This window comes from Myiozetetes cayanensis, unplaced genomic scaffold (assembly GCF_022539395.1).
Source record: "Myiozetetes cayanensis isolate MyiCay16 unplaced genomic scaffold, myiCay2020 scf12, whole genome shotgun sequence".
Classification (NCBI taxonomy): Eukaryota; Metazoa; Chordata; class Aves; order Passeriformes; family Tyrannidae; genus Myiozetetes; species Myiozetetes cayanensis.
In genome coordinates this window covers 9,068,099-9,087,641 of record NW_026086826.1, presented here as the reverse complement: position 1 = coordinate 9,087,641, position 19,543 = coordinate 9,068,099, and the positions used below count along the sequence as shown (strand labels likewise).

At 50.0% G+C, this 19,543-nt stretch overlaps 1 protein-coding gene across 2 annotated transcripts in view; it reads left to right on the top strand.

The window, feature by feature from the left end:
* SSBP3 (single stranded DNA binding protein 3) overlaps nt 1–19,543 on the top strand; it is a 56,474-nt gene that overhangs the window by 18,537 nt on the left and 18,394 nt on the right. For both annotated transcript variants that reach the window (XM_050306647.1, XM_050306648.1), the window contains exon 5: nt 18,775–18,864. In XM_050306647.1, the coding sequence (XP_050162604.1) occupies nt 18,775–18,864 (90 nt within the window). The remainder of the gene's footprint in view (nt 1–18,774; nt 18,865–19,543) is intronic.

The following is a 19,543-nucleotide window of genomic DNA, read 5'->3' as shown; positions in this document are numbered from 1 at the left end:
GCCTGGAGCACGTCCTCCCTTTCCTTCTGCTCTGACCTTGGGGTCTGCAGGGCTGTTGCTTTCATATTCTCACTCCTCCCTTGTCTAACTGCAGTTGCTCCTGCACAGTAAGTTTTCCCCCTACTTAAATACATTATCCCAGAGCCCAGTACATTGCAAGTAGCTTGGAGTGCAGCACTTTGGTGGCTACCCCTGAGCCCAGCGTTCAGAAATTCATTAATTGGGCTGGAACAATTATTTTTGGCTTTTGCAGAGGGAAAGGCTATAAATAATCACCCCGGGAGCTTGTGCGGTGACTTTGCAGACTCCGTGGGGGGGGTGTGTTGGGGTTTTTGTTGTGTTTTTGGTTTGTTTTTTTTTTTTTTTTTGCTGCCAGCCGAGTGGCTTTTTCTTGGCGGCCGGGAGTGGGAGACTTATCTGCAGAAAACGCCATTTGAGTTGATTAAAGAAACTCCTGCCATTGGCCAAACTCCCAAAGTTTTTGCAGAAACGGTTAAGCTTTCTGAGAAACCGCCCCAGGGACCTGCCAAGCTGCAGCCTGGCCCTGGGGAGGTGGCTGTGGGGACAGGGAGGAGGACAGGAGCAAGGCTGCCTGGGCTCAGAGAAGGAAAACAAAGCAGAAAACAAAGGATGCCAGTCTTGGAGGCATCTTACCCAGGAAGACTTGCTGGGAAGAGGTGCAAAGAGGCTGTGATGGTAGGCATGCTTCTGTGCTTGCACCTCTCCAACAGCAGCGGCTTGCACAGCCTTCAAACTAAGGGATTTTGGTCATTATGGAGCCAGGTTTCAGCCAGGGACTGCTCCAAGAGGTGCAAACCTCTGTTTCACAGCACCCATCTCTCAAGCTCATCCATCCCAACACTCTTCCAATCCCCTTAGAAGACAAATCACAACAGCCTCAGCAGGAGCAAACAGCATCTTGTACACCTTCTTCTGTGAACCCTCTGTCGCATCTAAAATAAATTTGCATCTAAATTGACAGGCTGATTTTAATGTCTTCTGGCTATAGAGCACTGAAAACCTGGGCTTCCCTCGTAGGTGGGCATGGGGCATCATCACTGCCCACGCTGGGCACTAGTGTGGTGGCACAGAGCCATCCCAGGGCAGAGGTGGCAGAGGCATAGGAGCTGCTTGCAGGGAAACAGAAAGGTAGTATTTCCTTTTTTAAAGGAACAGATTATTGAAAGGATTGGGACAGATTATTGAAAGGCTAGTGGCTGAGAGTGGCCAGTGCTGGAAGGCAGCAAGCAGGCCTTCCCTCTGGGGATACCGCTCTGTGCCGGGCTGCTCGAGCTCCAGGGCCCTGCGTTTGCAGGAGCACATCCCACATCTCTCTCCTTGCCTGCCAGGAATTAAAACACATCCCCATCATATCTATGGGCTGCCAAAGTCAACAGCCTTAAGGCACTGATGTCCTGGAGCTGGATGCTTTGACCAGTGCACCCCTTGGTACCCAGGTTTGTGGAGCATCACTAGGACTGGAGCTGGAGACAGCATGAGGAGCTGTAAGAAGGAGCGTATCAGGAAAGGCTGCCTAGAGCAGAGCATCTCCCGAGCAGTCTCACCGTGGCAGCTTTCCTTCGTCATCCATTATTTATTTGATCCTCTGCAAAACAAATTCGCTCCTCGGCACTGATTCTGATGACGGTGCTCATTTTACAAAAGAGGTAAAAGGAACTGGTTTTGTTCCCAGTCTGAAAGACTTGAACAAAAAGATGTGTTTGCCTGCCTCCTTCTCTCCTATATCAGTGAGATAAATCTGCAGGGTTTTAGAGTGGTGCTGGAAATTTTGGAATCTCAAATAGTGAACCGTCAAGTGATGCTTTTCCCTGTTGATCCCCATCTTCCCTGGACCCTCCACAAGGGTGTTTGCTATGGCAGGACCAGGGGGGGACCAAGATGCTTGACTCACCTCATAGCTCACAGCTGATGAAGGTTTCTCGAGGGCATGGCTGTGTGTGCAGGGAAAAGGGACTTCATGGGATGCATTTCTTCTTCATGTGTGCTGTTGGAGAGCAGCTCTGCTTTACGGGTGCACAAATAAGTATATGCTTGGGGTTTGGAGCCAGTGGGGTGGTTTCACAGGGTTATCGAGGATGTCCTCAGTCACACCAATGGCCAAGTCAGCTCTGCTTTGCTTCCACCAAGCAAGCTGGAGTGGTGGGCTGAATGCCGGGCCGGGAAGTTTGGAGGGAGGAGATGGCGCGTCGGAGCCGCGTTCGTCAGGATGGAAATAACTGTCAGCCCCATTCAATCTGTCGCCTTGTTCCCGGGGGACAATTGCAAAACAGGATTACTGGTACTTAAAAATTCATAGAAAACGTTTCTTATCACAACGTCATAATTGTTATGACTCAGAAGAGTAGAATTGCCATTTTCCTGTGCCTTTTTTCCCCCCTCACTTTTGTTGCATACCGAGTCCCTAGCTGCAGCTGTGGGATCGTCAGGAAAGAAAAAGAAACAACAAACCAGGGCAATGCTTTATTTTATGCTAACTGCTGCATTTGACTTGAAAATGATGTCCCACTGGGTCTCGTGGTCAGCGTATTACGGCGTGATGGATGGCTGTCAGAGCGGCGGTGCCTGGCAGATTGCGATGGGTGGAGGAGAACAGATGCCCGGTGACTTCAGGGGCTTTAGCAGAGCCCGGGACTGAAGAGTGGAAAACAAAAACAGATGGGAGAGCTCTGCTTGGGCTAACTATTCTTCTCCAGCCACGTGTCGGGGAAGAAAGCTCGTCAGGTGGCCGTGTCCCTTCTGTGCTGTTCCTCCGTGGTGAGCTGGGCTGCCTGATGAAGCCATGGGTGAACCCCACTTGACCTGAGGCCTGAGCCTACGTGCAAACCATCACTGCAGATCTCTAAAAGTGCAACCTTTTACCCCCCTGAAAGAACAGCTTGCGCTCCATTTGATGGTTCTTGTTAACCCTTGGCCCTACTGATGGATCCGAGGCAAGACCTAGGCAGGCTCCAGCAGTTACCCTTTTGGAGGGTGTCTGCCGATGTATTTTGTGCTCTGCATCATGTTTGCCTTTGGAGTTGTGCAGGACCCTGTGAATTCAAGCAGCGTCTGATGGAAGGAGGAGAGTGAGCCTTTCCTGCAAGGGGCTGTTTCAAATAAAACCCTTTGCAGGCGCTGCTCTGCAACCCCTTATCCGCTCCCTGTCCCTTCTCTCCTGCAAACTTTCCTACACTTTCTACCCTTTCAAAAGGCTTGCCCCATTTCTCCTCTCACATCTCTATTTCCTCATCTTTGACCCCTTTGCTCTCTTCCAGCCCTCTGGTCCATCCAAACTTGGGCAGGTGGCTGCTGCCTTCCCAGCTGACATTTGCCGGGGATTGCAGGGTTAATGGTGAAATGAAATTTCACTGCTGTTTTTAAATTAATTGAATCATCAGCGTGGGTAACGGGAAACAGTGGTATCATAATGTATTTGATATGGGTCTTTAAGTCAGCGTTTGCTGCGAGATCTAGAGCGCTAGATCTTGGTGGAAGCGATGGCTAACTGATATATTGCAGTTATGGCCACAGTACAAAGACTCCTGCTACGTCTTAAAACGTTCAGGTCGTGAAGTCGAGTTGGTTTATGATATGGCTGTTTTCCCTGCGTGCTTCCCACAGTGCTCCTAGATCATTCTTGGAAAAACCCTGCAGTTGGCAGAAGCCAGTGGTGCTCCCGGCTTGTGCCTCTAGGGAGGCAGCAAATGTGTGTGAAGATGCCCTTTTGGGTGACAGAGCAGCATTGGGGTTTTGCTACCTCGACTTCTGAGTTTTTTTATGCTGGAGGAAGCAGACACAAGGGAAATCATCCATTTTCCTCAAAGAAAACAGTGGAAGGACTTTTACTGATTTGCAGCAACATCTGGCCTTTCCTCAGTGGCCCTGGGGTGGCTTTGGGACCTGCCTTGGAGAGGAGAAACTATCTAGGCTGAGGGCAAGCATCCTCGCATGGTGTCCCTACCATGCTGGGGACAGAACTCCTACACAGGCCATTGTGTGCAATCCTCTTTTCTTGTCCTTTACCTTGTCTAGTGTGGTGGGACTGAATCCCAGGGTGCTGAGACTGCATCCCAGCATGGTGCCTTGTGGTAGACAGTGGCACACCTCTTTGTCAGTGCTAACAGAGGGCTGGTATTCACTAAAAAGTGGAAAAAAAGTAAACTTTCAGTGTATGTGTTGGGGAGTTGCTTGCAGGTTTCCACCCATGATGACTCCTGCAGCCTGGGGCTGCTGGAACAAGCAGGATGAGAGGAAATGGCCTCAAGTTGCATCAGGGAAGTTTTAGCTTGATATTAGGACAAATTTCTCGTAAAGGGTTGTCAAGCATTGGAACAGGCTTCCCAGGGCAGTGATGAAGTCACCATCCCTGGAGGGATTTAAAAGTCGTGTAGATGTGACCCTTAAAAACATGGTTTAGTGGTGGGCTTGACGGTGCTGGGGGACAGTTGGACTCGATGTTCTTAAAGGTCTTTTCCAACATAAATGATTCTATGATTCCCTCTCGTCAGCAACTTCCTCCGGAGATCACAATTGTATAGATGACCCCCGAGTCACCTATGGCCACGTCAGCAGCACTGCCTTCCCCAGCCAAAATCTCAAGGCTACTTAACCAACTGAAACCTCTCAGAAGCTGCCTTGAATGAGTATTGATCTCCACATTTAACTCTGCTTTGCCCAGCTGATAAAGGCCCGGGCTGGTTTTGTGGAGGACAAGCAGCCTGCAGGACCACAGCTGGATGTTGGAACAGGGTTTGGTGTGAGACACCAGAAAGCCTCAGTGCCGAAGAGCTTGTTCTAGCGCATTAGTTTAGATTTTGTGTTAAGACTTGCTTATTATTTCTGCTAGTTATGTCTCTAATGAGGTGAGACGTGCCATATGTTGTCCATAGGGAGGGAGTGCCGCAGGTGGGGCGGGGGCCGGCCCGGTGGGTAGGTGCTACATGGAAGAACCTCAAACTGCCTCAAACTCAGACTTGGTGAGATGAAATGCCAGCTGATCCAGCTATGCCATGAGCATTGGTGCCATGTCATGTCTCAGAGCCATCTGCCCATTGGCGGCACCTTCTTGCTCTTTATCCACTCTCGTATTTATTCTCCAGCTCCCATCAGTTTTATCCTATCGTTCCTTGTTTCTTCTCTTACCCACAATAGGTTTTTACTTCAAAATAGAGCGATACTGGTGCCAGGTCCAACTCCACAGCTCCTCTGCCTTCTTGCAGGAGAAGTGGCTCTGGCCCCAATCTAAGTAGACCAGGCTGGCTGTTCCAAGCAGGAGTTTGAAACTAAACCATAGCACGGTAAAGAAATATTTATTGGTGAGTCCTAAACTTAATTTGAACAGGGCTCTGCTGTTTAAACAATTGTTGGAGCCATAAACCAGAAGCCCTTAATTATGGCTAATTATTTTCTGCAATGAATCTATATGCAAGCTCATCAGCATGAGGGTTTCTTTGAAATGCACCGATTGCGTGTTCAGGCATCATCCAACCTGAATGCCCCTAATAAAATCAGAGGCAGAAGTGTTGCCTCTGGCCTGGCTGCCTGACCAGGCAGGAGCCTGTCTGCTGCTGCCTGCAGTTTCCTTAAACTTGAGGGTCAGGGCAGGGTGCAGGAGCCTGGAGGCTCCCTGGACAGGCAGCTGGAGACCTGAGGGCAGGCAAGAGCAAGACAGGAGCTGTTTAGGACATGGACTTTAAACTCTCTGGCATTTGGGGTTTGTTTAAAAACCAACTAGGTAAATATTTGTGAAGCGGTTGGGATCCGGCTGCGGGGTCAGGCGGTGCGTACAGCCCTGCGGGCGGGTCTCTGGCCTCCTGTGGATCCTGTCCTTCCCACGGCAGGAGGCACGTCCATCCTCAGCCCTGATGAGATGGTGGAGGCAATGCAGGGCACTTGGCATCATTGCTTGGGCCTTGTTTCACTAGGGTTTGGGGTAAAAACGGGTGCCTAGAGGTTTCTTTCTTGGGATATACTGGTGTGATACTTCATTGGGACATTTTTGGGATGGGTCTCCTGGCAAACTTGCACTATGGGGATGTGGGGATGGGACTGGGGATGTCCCTTCTGTGCCACCCAGGCCACTTTTGGGGCTTAAAAGAGCCTAGGGGTTTTGGTGGTGGCTTTCTCTGATGAACCTGGAGCTCCTGCCCCGTGCATCCCTAGGGGATGGGGGTGCTGGGGGGATCCTGCTGGGGACCCACAGTACATGCTAGGGCAGGTAGGACCTGTGGCTTGCTAACGCCACTGGCTCAGGAGGATGGCAGGGCAGGGATGGCATGACAAGGGTGGCAGGGCAAGAGGGTGGCAGGGCAAGGGTGGCACGTCAAGGATGGCAGAGTGGGAGGATGGTACGACAAGGATGGCACAGGCAAGAACAGCAGGGCAGGAGGATGGCATGACAAGGATGGCAGGGTGGGAGGATGTCACAGCAAGGATGGCAGGGCAGGAGGATAGCAGGGCACGGTGCGGCGCTGGGGGAGCACAGGGGGAGCGGTCCAGGCTGCCTGTACACAGCAGCTGTCAGCGCTGCTGCCTTCGCCCGCCCAGCCCCAGCCTCTTCCTCGTGGCACAGATGGTTTTAACACTTTCCTGGGCCTTTTTTTCTATAATTAACTCTTGTTTGCAAGTGGGAAGACACTTCTTTCCTTTTGGCAGAGCTATCAAACTCTCCTCGGCAGTGTGCTTTTTTAAAGCCATCGTGTCTCTATCCCCCAACTGCAGTCTGTTGTTTTTACCAGGCTCTTTTAAGGCACTGGGCTGCCCCCCCTTTCCTCCCCCCCTTGCTCTTGCCCGGAGGTAAAATCCGCAGGGATTGCAGGCAGAGGAGGCCCCAGCCAGCTCCGGGAGGGGAGTTAACGAATCCGGCCAAAGCGATACAAAAGCCGGTGCCCGTGGAGGGGGGAAGATGGAGGGGCCCCTTCCCTGCACCAGGAGCCTTTGAACCCCCCTGCTCCCAGCTTTGTGCGGCTTAGCAGGGTGCTGCCTGCACAAAGGCCCCTCGTCCCTCATGTCATTTCCATGCTGCAGCTGGAAAGAGTTTTCCCAGGAGAGGCCATTCCCCACCAAAATTCTGATGGGTGCTGGGGGCTGCTGCAATGGGCTCTCTGTCCCACCAGGACAAGGGGAGGGGGAAATGCTAAAGACCTCTAGGACTTCACCGACACTCAGGAATCTGCAGGGTGCTTGAGGAGGGGTGGGCAGTGGGAGGGTTTTCTCTCCAGCCTGTACCAAGACACAGAAAAACTAACTGGAGTACCATGGGCCATCCTCTGCCTTCTGGGGAGCTCAGGATCTGCCTACCACTCCCTGTGAGGTTTGGGGGTGTTGTGCTCCCAGGGCCTTCAGAACCAGGAGGTTGTGGAGTGGGATGCTCAGCTTTGGGGACCAGGAATGGTCCACATCAGGGATGGGACCACAACCTGGTGCTTATGGAGAGGAGGGTGCTGTGGGGGCCATGCCACCAGAGTTGACCCACTGGCACATGCCTGGGCTTTGCATCCAGGTGTTGCAAGAGCAGTTCTGACTTGGGGAGTGAAGGAGCTGTTCAGTGGTGAGTGTGAAAACACAGAAAGAAAAAGCCCATCAGGAAGTTTCCATCACCAATCCATGGCCATGACCACCATGCTCATGCTCCCTCCACTCATTGTCCTGGTCCATCCCTTGAACTCCACTTACTGGCTCTGTAACCGGGTTTTTCCCAGCGCTGCCAGTCTAAACAAGACCTTGCAGTGATGCTCAGCGCTCTCACTGCACTCCCTCCCCCTCTCTACTGTCTGAAAGCCTGGGGCTCTTTTTATTTTTTTTCCTTGCTCTCCAGACTTTTAAGTTTTCCTGCCTCATGTACCAGTTTATTGCTGGGTCAGGGGGTAGGGGTTTGCATGCTGGTTTTATAGGGTTCCTCCAGAGCCAGCTTCAGAAAGCATCCAGTTCATAAATGGGGGGTTTGTATTAACCACCGTGTTTTGACAGGGAGAGGTGCTCTTAGAAGAGAAATAATTAATGTTTTGTAAGCTTTAAGGGTAACGAGGCTTGGAGTTGCATCTACCCAAACCGCTCTGTGCAAAAAAACAGTGACTATTTTAAACCCCATATTTTTACCACAAATCCTCCCCTAGCTCAATGTGCAGCTTGTCAGTTGTGCAACCCCAGAGGGACTTTTCCACAGGGAAGTCCTGCAGCTCAGCTGTGCCTGGACTGCTGCTGCCAGCGATGCCAAAGCAGTGCAGAGAGCTGACATTAGGTAAATAAAATAAGGGGCCACTTTGGAGTGGTGTTTCCAAGCCCCAGGTAAGGGCAGGCAAGAGAAAGCAGGACATGAGGCAAGGTGGTGTGGTGAATTCCCTCTCATCCCATGATGTGCACCTCTTCTCCTCCAGAATACGCTGAAATGGTTAAAATGCGCTGGAAATTGAACTCTTCCCATTCACCCTCCCCCTCCCAAGAAATCGCAGCCTACCAGGGAAGATCTGCACCCCCTCCAAGCTAGCTTAGCCCCTGGCTTTTTTTGACTGTGGAGAAAGCCACCAGTTCTTGGGAACAACACTGAATTACACGCTGGCTTACGTCAGATTTACTCCTCCTGTTCTTTGCTCTAGCTGCTCTATTAATTCTCAAATGCCTCAAGAAATTGTCAGACCTGGAAAACAGTATTTTTGGGGGTCAGCACCCACAAATAACTGCAATAAACTGTACTGTTAAAAAGAGGAGGGGAACAACAAACATGGGGCTGTGCTTGCGTAGGTTTAGGGTATTTTGATGTGAATTTTCGTTAGAAACTGTGTATGTGCAGTGGTCAGAGGATCCCTCTGGGGTCTGGAGCAGGGGGATTGCACCCTTTCCCCACCCATACACCACTTTTGAGGTCCAGAGCATTGCTCCCAGGGGCATATAGGGTGGGAGGGGGCAACCTGGGAGCAGATTTGGGATGTGAGGGCTCCATATGGCTGGAAGGGATTAGCCTGGAGGATTAGACGAGTGGAGAGGAGGGGAAAGTTGCTGCAATCCCCCCTCCCCAAAAATCCTCATCTCTGACCCTTGGCAGATGCACACGGATGATTTCTGGGGATGATTAGCACTGCTTTGGTTTTGTCTGTGCCCCTGGAATCACATCTCAGTCTTTGTGCTGCCAGGGTAAAGCGATGGCCACAGCCTGGGCTGGGATCCTGTGCTGGCAGGTGGTGAGGAAAACTGGGATTTTCCTCCTGCCACCACCTCACACCCACATGTTGCACCTTCCCTTGAGCTTGATGCATTTCAAACCCAAGCTGTTTGCTCAAGCTTTTGATTTGCCTGGAAAGAGTATCAGTGGTGCTCAATCCACGCTGCTTGGACAGTCCCGCTCCCCACGGGTGAACCTGAAATACGGCACTTGAAAGATTACATGTGTTGTGACCTTATTGGTGGTCCATCCAGTGCTTGGGGAGGATTGGCACTACTGATGCAGCAGTGCAGGATGCTCCACAGCTCCACAGCAGAACACTGCATGGATGCCAGGATGCAGGATGCTTTGTGGCTCCTTTCCTGGGCAGGATGTCAGTGGAAAGGGCTGCATGGAGGGCAGAATATTTTCACCATTTTTGAAGCATCGCTCTGGAAATCATAGAGTCATGCTGAGGCAGGCTGGCTTTTCTACATCATCACTCAGTTGCAAAACCCAACCTTCTTGGTACTAGGGTTTGCCAGCAGCTTTCCTCATGGTGCCACTGTCCCAGCAATGGCTCGTTGAGGACTGGGTTGGCTCTTGGAGCACAGCTGTAGCCTCATGGAGGACTTTAAGTCCATGCTGGCTTCTTGGGATGAGTCAGGGGTGCAGAAACATGATGGGTTAGTTGTGGCAATGCTCCCAGGAGGATGGGTCCTTTAGGATGAGTCCTGTAGGAAGGGTGCTGTTGGGGTGACAGGGAGGACAAAAGCCCACCACTGTCATTGCTACCAAATACAACAGCCTGCAAAATTCGCAGTAAGTCCATCCATCCCAGTTAATTTAGGGGTCTGACAGGCTGCCCTGGATCTGGCCACAGCAGTGCTGGCTGCTCCTGTGCAAAGTCCACCACCTTCCTCCCCATCCACCTCTCCAGGGTTTATAGGGTGTGCTGGACTTTGTACCTGCGCAGCAACTCACAGCCCTTAGTTAAATCACCTGCCACCTTCTCCTTAATTTAAGACATTTCCAACCCTCCAACAGCATATTTTCTTGGAAGATGCTGTGCAGAGAAGGTGCTACAAAGCATCATCAAATATCAACAGAACCATTTTTGTTAAAAATGAAGATCTGTTTTTTGTTAACCTACTGCTTTGTTAGAGAAGGGGATTTTTTTATTCTTTTCTCTCTTTTTTTAATTTTTTTTTTTTTTTTTAAAGGCTTGTTGTGGAAAAAACTTCACTCTTCACAGATCAGCAGGCAAATCCATCAGGGGCCGCTGCGAGCGGGGCTGGATGCTTGGCCGCCTCCGTAGGTACACAAAACCCGTTTGAACGCCTGCGAAAGGTTACGGCGGCGCTTAAAAAGCGCTTAAAAAGCACCACCGTAACCTTTCGCAGGCGTTCAGACGGGCTTTGTGTTATTACATGAAGATGGTGGCCATCAGCATCTTGTCAGGGACGGGCAGATGGTGTTCACCTGCTCCGGACCAACTTCTTTTGCCCTTTGCCTTTGGTGTCGGGGAATAATACCAGGGCAGCTGCTCGCAGTAAAATAGGCTTAAGCAAATGGGATATTTTGGCATTCAAGTGCATGACAAGAATGGGAGTATTTGCATTAATTCTCTCCTCTCTTTCCCCGCGGCGGGAGAGGACGGAGAAAACCGTGGTGTTTTCCCGTGGGGTAAATCTGGGGCCTGGTCTTCTCTGCCTGGGTTGGGGGTGGGAAGTGCTAGATGCTGTGCTGGAGTGTCAGTGCTTCATCCCACAACATCCCACTGCCCAAACAATGGAAATGGATGTTTTTCCAGGGATGTCACAGTTTTTCCTGCTGCACTGCAAAGGCAGGTGCTGGGAAAGGGAGTCTCATCCCCTTCCCTGGATCCAGATGAGGGTTAGGTATCAGGCATCACTGACTCCCCATGCAGACTCGCAGCTTATTTTGTATTACTTTTGATTGCAAAGAACAACCAATGAGATCAACTGGCTGAAACACGAGGTGGCAAAAATTTACAAATATATTTGTAATCTATGCCCATCTTTAATGGGGAAATCTCTGCTGGGCACTGTATTCCTTTGGGGTGTTGTGGTGGTGGGATTGGCAATATCCTTGTTAGTTGTCAGTAAATCCTTTGGACAAGTTAGAACTAGTTTTCTTCAAATGCACGTGATGTGGTGCTTTTCTAAAGTCACGGCTTATTATTCTTTTTTTTTTTTTTCCTTTTAAAATTAGATTGCCAATTTATATCTAGCTTTTCTTACAACTCCTTCCAAAATTCGCTTGGCAGTTTCAATCTGGAAGAAGGCAGAAGGCAGAGTAGTGGTGATTTGTGCAGGTGCTGGGAAGCAGAAGTCTGGCTGCCAATGCCAGCAGCCTCCCTTTGCACCTCATCACCAAATTATTACTACTTCTTTGAGAGGGAGGCAGTATTTTTTCTTAATCTGATCTTTTCAAAGGCTGGTGACAGAGTCATACAACCCCACATAGTTGCACCTCAACGGCAGCAGCGTGGAGCAAGGGACATCACCAGGAGTAAAGTGCCGTGTAATGTAACCATCACAACTTTGCAGAAAACTCCAACAAACTTCTCCTGGCACCTTTGTGTACCGGGGCCATTTTCATGTGAGTTTTAAAAACAGTAATACTTCTTAAAAATCTGTGGTTAATCTGTAAACTTTGTATGAAGTTTGTGTAGGTACATCAGGAGCAGGTGGAACCAACCAAGTGTCCGGTGCAGGAGGAAATCCAGGTTGTCAGTGCGAGGAGATGCACTGCAGCAGTGGCTGGGTGGCCCTCAGCAGCGCTGAGCATCCTGCACTGATAGATGAGTAGTAGATTAATAGTCCTAAGCAATTGCATTATCTAATGAAAATTTTATATAATTATTTTATATAACTTTTTTGGCATGTAGACCCTGAAATGGATGGTATTGATTGCTGGAAAAGAGCCTGGCCTGTCTGTTGCTGGAATTATTAGAGGGGAATTGATAGTAATTAATACCTGTGTATTTACAGCATTTTCCAGGCTGCTAATTGTACAGGACCCATTTAAGCTGTTTGGCAGTGGGGAAGGTTCACACATTGGTTTTAAGGTGTAGGCTGGACGTGGGTCTTGTGCTGGGGAAGTTGCTGGCAGTGGGAAAGCCAGGACCCTCAGTTTCACCTTTGCACCAAGCTGGGGACAGGGAGGACTCCAGGCTGCCCATGGCAAAACATCTCTAAATACCAGGGATGGGTGCATCCATACATCCAGCCACACTGCAGGAAGCACTGGAGTGCTCTCCTCTGCAAAACCCTTCCTAAGTCGGGGGAAGCACTTCCAGCAAGCCCAGCTTAACTTCCCGTAAGTCTCCCTTTGTAAACCTTTCAGTACACACGTGCGTGCAAAACGGAGCCTAATTGCATTTAGTCTGTTTTACACCTCCCGTCCTTATCCCCCCGCTCTCCGCCCCCCCCCTTTAATTCGGTCGCTGTGAAATTTTTGCAGCCCTGCCAAGTTATTTCCTTGGGATATATTTAGAGAAAGCCAGCTCAGCAGAGCGCGCTGGGTGTTTGTGGAAGGATGTTTGTAAATGTTAGCAGGAACGCTGGCGGGCTGGCGGAGCAGATGTCCGCGAGATGCTACCAAGAGCCTTATTTACAAACTTGTAAATGACTGAAGGGGTTTCCTTCCCGGGGATAAGGGGGACGCCGACTTAAAAGATTAAAATCCTATTGTTTCGTGGCCGGAGCTGCTGTCTCAGATTATCCTTTACAAGGAGGGGGAGAAAAAAAAATCCAGGAAAAAAACCCGTATTAGCTTGAAACACTATTCAACTGTTGTACCTTTTTTTTATGTGGTTTGTTTTTGGTTTTTTTTAAAGCTCAAGGAGAATGTGGGGCTGGGGGTTGTTTCTTTCTGCATAAAAAAGGGGGAAAAGTGGCCGAGCGTGGCTGTTCCTGGCCAGGGTGTACGCTGGAGCTTTGTGTGCCGGGCAGCTCGCAGGTGATGTATTTAAAATAAGCACAAAAAGCTTGTGCTGTCGTAGAAGTATAATTAAGCTGAACTTGTATGCACAGCATGTTGTCCCACAGGAGCGCAGAGATGGCGTTTGAGTGGTGTGGTGATACTGCTATGAGCCCATTTAATCTGGGTTTTTTTTAATATCTTGCCAATACACAGAGCTTCATCCCAGTCTCCTTTTACCTTCTCTTACCCTAAAATAAACCAAAACTGGTTTGTTTTGTCTCCTGGAGCATCCAACCAAGTGGCTTTCACTGGAAGAAGCAGGATGGACTCCAGTGTACCCCATGTGGGGAGCACAGCATGCCCCAAAAACACCCTGAGCCCACCCGAGAGGCTCTGCAGGCACTGTGGTTTTGAAGTGGGTGCCCAGTAGGTGCCCGCTGCTGGCACGTGGGCTGGTGATCACACTCACAGAATCTGCAGTGGGCTGCTGTTATATTTATCTGATGCATGTTGATGCAACACAGATGCTGGCACCGACCTGCAGAGGAGACTGATGTGGGAGAGGATCTGAGGGCTCGGTCCTGAGGAAGCGGTCGGTGTGTCGTCCTCCCTGGTGTTAATCGGGTTACTGTGAGGTGTGGGAGGGTTCTATTATTAAATTTAAAACCTGGCTATATAAGATGAAGGCAGCTTTAACGAGATGAAAAGGCTTAACTGGAGTCCAATTAAATTCTGTATTACCTGTTTACGCAGCCTGTTTAAGTCCTGACCCACACGCTGGTTTCTTCTTTAGGCTCCAAAGCCTGTGCTCTAGGCAAAAAAATAAAATCAAAGGAGACAGATAGATACCAGATCACTGACATGTCCTGAGCATCCCTGTGTGCTCCTACCAGAGGCAACTACTCTCAAGTCTTGTGCAGCTCCCGCAGTGGCTGCATGGTGTGAGATGCAGCCAAAATCCTCCAGTCCACTCTTTTGGAGAGGAGAGCTAGGGAAAACAGCTAGAGGCCAAAAAGCTCCAGCCATCTTTAGCTCGGTTTTAGGTTTGTACCACGAAGATATTTTTGCTCTCCCCACCTTGCTGCCGGGATAATGGAGACTGGGGCTGGCTGAGCAGCCAGTGCTGGTGGTGCTTCCCACAAAAGGAGGATCCTCACTGCTGCCTGCCAGCTCCTTGTACCACTGCTGGGAGGTTATTTTTATTAAAAATAAATGTTTGGTGAAAGCCAGCCTTGGGATGCTGGGGTGAGCTGCACAGCTGCTCATGTGAACTGGAGTTGCTTGCCTGGAGTGTGTGATGGGGACACCGGCTTGTGTTTAATGGCAGAGTAACTACTGCCAGTGATAAACTGGTTTTTACAGATGGTTAATAGAAACTATTGCTTGTGTTGGTGAAGTGTGGCGGGTTTGGGTGGGTGGCGAGCTGGGGCTCAGCTGGTGCCCTTCCACCCCACAGGTCATTGTCTCACTGTGACACTGGGAGCCTTCCAGGAGGGGTGCAGTGCTTTACCCCACCTTCACAGTGCTCTTCAAGGTCCAGCAATGGGGATGACGAGGAAGAATCCCTTGCAGCATCCCAAGGGCTGCTATGTGGACAGCATATCTGGAAAGGTCCTCAGCTTCCCAAGCCCTCTCTTGTTGGGTGCTGCCTTTTATTACGTGGGTGCCCTGGGGCTAGGAGCAGCAGCGTTCTGGCGTTGACAGCGATTTCAACCCACCTGCTCTGGTTTCTAAATTCAGCCCCCACAACCCTCTCGGGGCCTCGGCAGTGCCTCCCAGCTCCTCTTGGGCCGAGCGTGCCGCAGGGCGGGGGGCAGGAAACGGCTCGCCGCACCCTGCTTGCAGCAAACCCTCACGCCTAGCAAAGGCCTAAACCCTGCATTAAAGAAAGTAAATAAATAAAAGCACCAGCCCACAGCTCCTCCCAGGGCTGTGGGACAGCAGAGGTGAGTTATGTTCCCAGCTCAACTGGCCTGGGAAAACAAATTTGGGTGACACCAAAATGCTGGCAGGGATGCACCAGGGGCCAGGGAGCTGCTCTGTGTAGCTGGTGCCTCTTCCCTGCTGCTCTTCAACACAATTAATACAGCAGGATAACCTGGTTTCTCCTTTAGGATTAGGTTAAGAAAACAAGATGGTTTTAATAGCCCTTTGGCATCCTGCATATATTGTAGCTGAAGAACCTGCCCAGCTTTGCAGCACAGCCAAACAGCACATCTTCTCCTTTTTTCCCCTTTTTTTTCCCCCATAACCTGATGCCAGCGGTCTTGCGTGAACAGGCTCCTATCGATAATTCAAGTGCCCAGCTCCTGGCTGTGCTGTTTTGTCCGATTTCCATTGCCTCCTGACCTCCATCCTTCTTTATTTGCAAAGCTATACTCGCAGGCAGCAGTAATAAATCAATTAATGACTCTGATGAATCGTTTAATGGCTGACAAAATAACACTACAGTCAACAGCTTGGATCTCTACAGCAGTACCAGAAGACGCTGGTTGACTCAGGGTAGGGAGACGAAACAGAGACTGTTAGCTCAATTAGTGCAATTAGTGTGCGATTTAAAGGCTTACACGGCATCTGCTGGCGTACCGAGCCGGTGTGTTAACTGAGAGCTTTGGTTTGGAAGCGAAACGCGGTGATACAGATTGTCAACGTTCCGCTGGCTTCCACCAAAAAAAGAGGAAAAATATCAACGTATGTGGCAGAAGAAAAGAAAACCCCATATGTATGTTTGTGTATATAGCTATACATGCATGCCCTGGGAATGCATATATATTTATTTCTAACATGGAAAAGATTTCCCATCTAATAAAAGGCAAACGAGCTGGCATGCCAGCAGTGCCAGAGCTGTCCTGGCTCATTTCTGGCAGTGGTTTTCATGTATTTTGGTGGAAGGAAATTTGGGGCGTCTCATGCAAATGGGGACATGTGGCTGGACATGCTTTCGGTTCAGCACCAGCTTGGACGCTGTGGCACAGCAGTTCCATGCCTGTCTCCTGCTGGCTTTCATGGCATTTCCACCTTGTCTGTACCTGCTCTACAGGGATCTAGTGGGTTTTAGATATCCGCCTGAGGAAACAGGCTTGGAAGGCAAACTGCAATCAAGAGTCCCTAGTAAGAGGTTCTGAGCCAAAATGGTGAAAATAAACCATACGGGAGGAGTTGTGTGGCTAAAAAAGTCCTGGAAATGGGTGCTGGAAAGCCCTTGGGTTCCAGTGCTTACCCTTAAGGTTTGGGAAGTTTGTTCCTACTGTCTTTTTTCCCTTTTTTCTTTCTGTCACACCCCAAAGGTTTTATAGCACTGCTCCAGCCACGGCTCTGCTCCCATCGCTTCACAGGGCTAAAGGTGCCTCGGTGTTTACCTTAGCGGCGGTGATGGGGAGGGGAATAAAAAAAAAAAGAAATAAAATGTCACTTCGCAGCCTTGTAAATCATTCATCAAGGGCTGACCAATTTGGCTCCCATCCTACAATATGCTCAGGGCACTTGCGGGTTTTTAATTACCGAGTTCTGCCAAGCGCCACATGTGCGAGGAACTTTAAATCCCCGTTTACGCCGCAAAGGCATAGGTGAGGTTTCAGGGTGTTTAACGCGGAAAAATACTCTGTGGTTTTGTGGAAAAACGGGCATTCGCTTCAAGATTTTCTTTGGCTGATCTGCCCTCCTCCCTCTGCTCCCTGTTGCAGAGGGGAGGAGGAGGGCAGCGTCCTTTCCCCCTGGATCCCCAAATCCATGTCCCTCCTCGCTCCCCACCACATTGGGATCCATTTTGCTTTGGGAGATTCCCCCAGCAAAGGATTATGGTGTGCTGGAAATCTCTTGAAACCATAAAATATCACCTTGGCAGCTTTATTGCAGCGCTTGCCGCCTTGGGAGAGAAGTGTTTTGCGTGATAGAGGGTTTAATAAAGGAAATTCCAAATGGGCTCGCTGCAGTTTGGGGCTCGGTCTTATATATTTTTGCATTAAGAACCGTCATCTGCTTTGCAGAGAAACTGCAATATGTTCATGGCCTTGGATTAAGATTTGGTTTTACTTTTATAGCTGACCCACTTGGGGGGATGGAGGGAGGGGGAGAAGTGGGTTCACTCCCTCTCCCATCTATTTTTGCTGCCGTCTGATGTATAAAAAGAGCCTGGAACGGGCAGGCTTATTTTTCCTGCCAGGACTTTTTTTTATTAACTGTAAAAACACTCAGATCTGGCCTTTGCTGCTGATGGGAGGAAGGCTACTCGGGATGCCTTGTTCAGGGGCACAGGAAGAGTGTAGTGTGGGCTGTTCCTTGAGGTGCAGGGCCCCATAGCCACAGGGAGACTCGGTTATTTCATGAAGGGGAGCTCTTATTGGGGAATCACCTTCCACTTACAGCTCTCAGATGCTGGGGTGGGAAAAGCAACCGCTTATCCAGTGTGTCCCTGTCCTTCGTCCCTCATCCTGCTGGAGAGCATGATGGAGGGGGTGCAAGGGATGCCCCAGGAAGGCACAAGGCAATGGTTAGTCTGATGCTCTCCTGCCTCTGCAAGGCTTTCTGGTCTGGAATACTGAGATTCCCAACCAACCTGCCTTGGCAATCCTTAGTACTTAGTAATAATCCTTAATTTTCCAGGCTGCCCAAGTCCTGACAGCCTGGCTTCCCCTCTCTGCTCTCATCTTGTGGTTGTCACTGCATCGGATGTGGTCAGAAGCTGGGACTGGCTCAGCTGCTGTCAGGACCCAGGGTTTGTTGGGTAAAGCCAAACCTGAGCAGGCTGTGCCCCAGCTGTTCATGGGATTTCCTCAGTGGAAAATTTTTGCACCCTGGTTTTAGGTGGGTACGTCCATCGTAAAAATTCATGGAGGGAGGAGTTCAGTGACCCAAACCCAGTTAGCGTCACTGAGGCGCCTTTGTAGCTGACCTGGGAACAGGGGAGTCACTTGGTGATGGGCAGACTGGAGTGCACAGGTACTGCTCCTAACCCTGCAGGGATGTGTCACCAGCAGTGGCTTTTGGGGAAGGATCTTTTTCTTATATTTTCCTTCTGGGTAGGAGCCTCCCATCACATAGGTGCTTTCCCAGAGCCACAAGGAGATAAATACAAAGAGGAATGCTGAGTAGGAGCAAGCAGGATGTCTGGGTAACCCATGTCTGCCCTTGTCCCTCCTTTTTGGGGCTGGAGCCACTCTGGTGGCTCATCCTGGGGAGGCACGAGGGGGAATGTGACCTCACAGGTTGAGTGTGATGAATTTGGAAATGCATAATAAAACCTTGGCATGTTGGTGAGGTCAGGGAAACATCATTTTTGGAGGACAGGACTGAATCAGCAAGCGGGGGAGGGATGGTGTGGTGTAAAAGAAACATTTAAAAAGCCTTAGAATAGCTTCTACCCAAAGTGACACGTTGGATGAGGTTTCTTGGTGAATTAACAAGGCTCAGTGCTTGGATAAATGAATAAACAAACCCCAGAATTATCCCCAGGTTTTGTGTGGCCATCTCCTCCATGGGTGAGTCTCAAAGGCCGGTGTCCCTCCAGCTGTGAGCATCCTCAGCTGGTTCCTCCACAGGGGAAAGATGCTCAGGGAGCGTGGAGCGATGCTCAGGGCTCCAGAGGGACCAGGTAGATTGACCCACGATGTGGCAGGTGAGGGATTTTGTTTCTAAGAGTGTTTTTGCCAAGACTCTGATCATGTTTGTCCTGGTTTTGTTCCCCACAGAGCGCAGCTGCCGCCCCAAGTCCTGTGCTTGGAAACATTCCCCCGAACGATGGGATGCCCGGGGGCCCCATCCCGCCCGGTTTCTTCCAGGTAGGCTGCCGCTTTTCCCAGTGCTCAGCTCCACACCGCGCACGTGTTCGCTTACGCTCTGGGTGTCAGCGCTGTCATGCCTGTGTTTTTTTTTCCAAGGGGATGCTGGGGAAGCAGCATGCCTGCATAGCTGACCTGTCTAGGAATAACTTGTGTTCCTGCTGTGTCCTTCCAGTTTGCTTTCTATCTTTTGTGGCCTTAATGCAAATTTCTTTCTTGCTTGAAGAGGTTACTGTGTATTTACAACCAGTAAATACTTCAGAGCTTTTTTTCCAAAGCTGCTTGGTTTTGTGTTTGGGTTGGGATTGTATTTGTTCTTCAGTCCTAACAGACGTGCGTAATTGAAAACATTCTGGATTTTGATTCCTGAAACTTTTTCCCCCTCCTCTGGTTAACCACTTGATTTTTTCCAAATGCAATCACTGAAAGCATTAACAAACCCTGGCTGCGGCTGCAAGCGGGAGCAGGCTCCAGCCAAATCCCCGAATGCCGTGGAGTCACCTTGTAAGCAAATACCCAGCAAAGTCCCCTCGATCCCTCCTTATCCCATGCCGAGCTCTGACGGAGGAGGGGGTAACATATGTTTGGAGTGACGCTGACTGAAAGGATATCAACAAACACACAGAAAAGGAGTTTTCAAAACTTGAACCTTGGAGGTTTTCTCTGGGGTCTCTTTGCA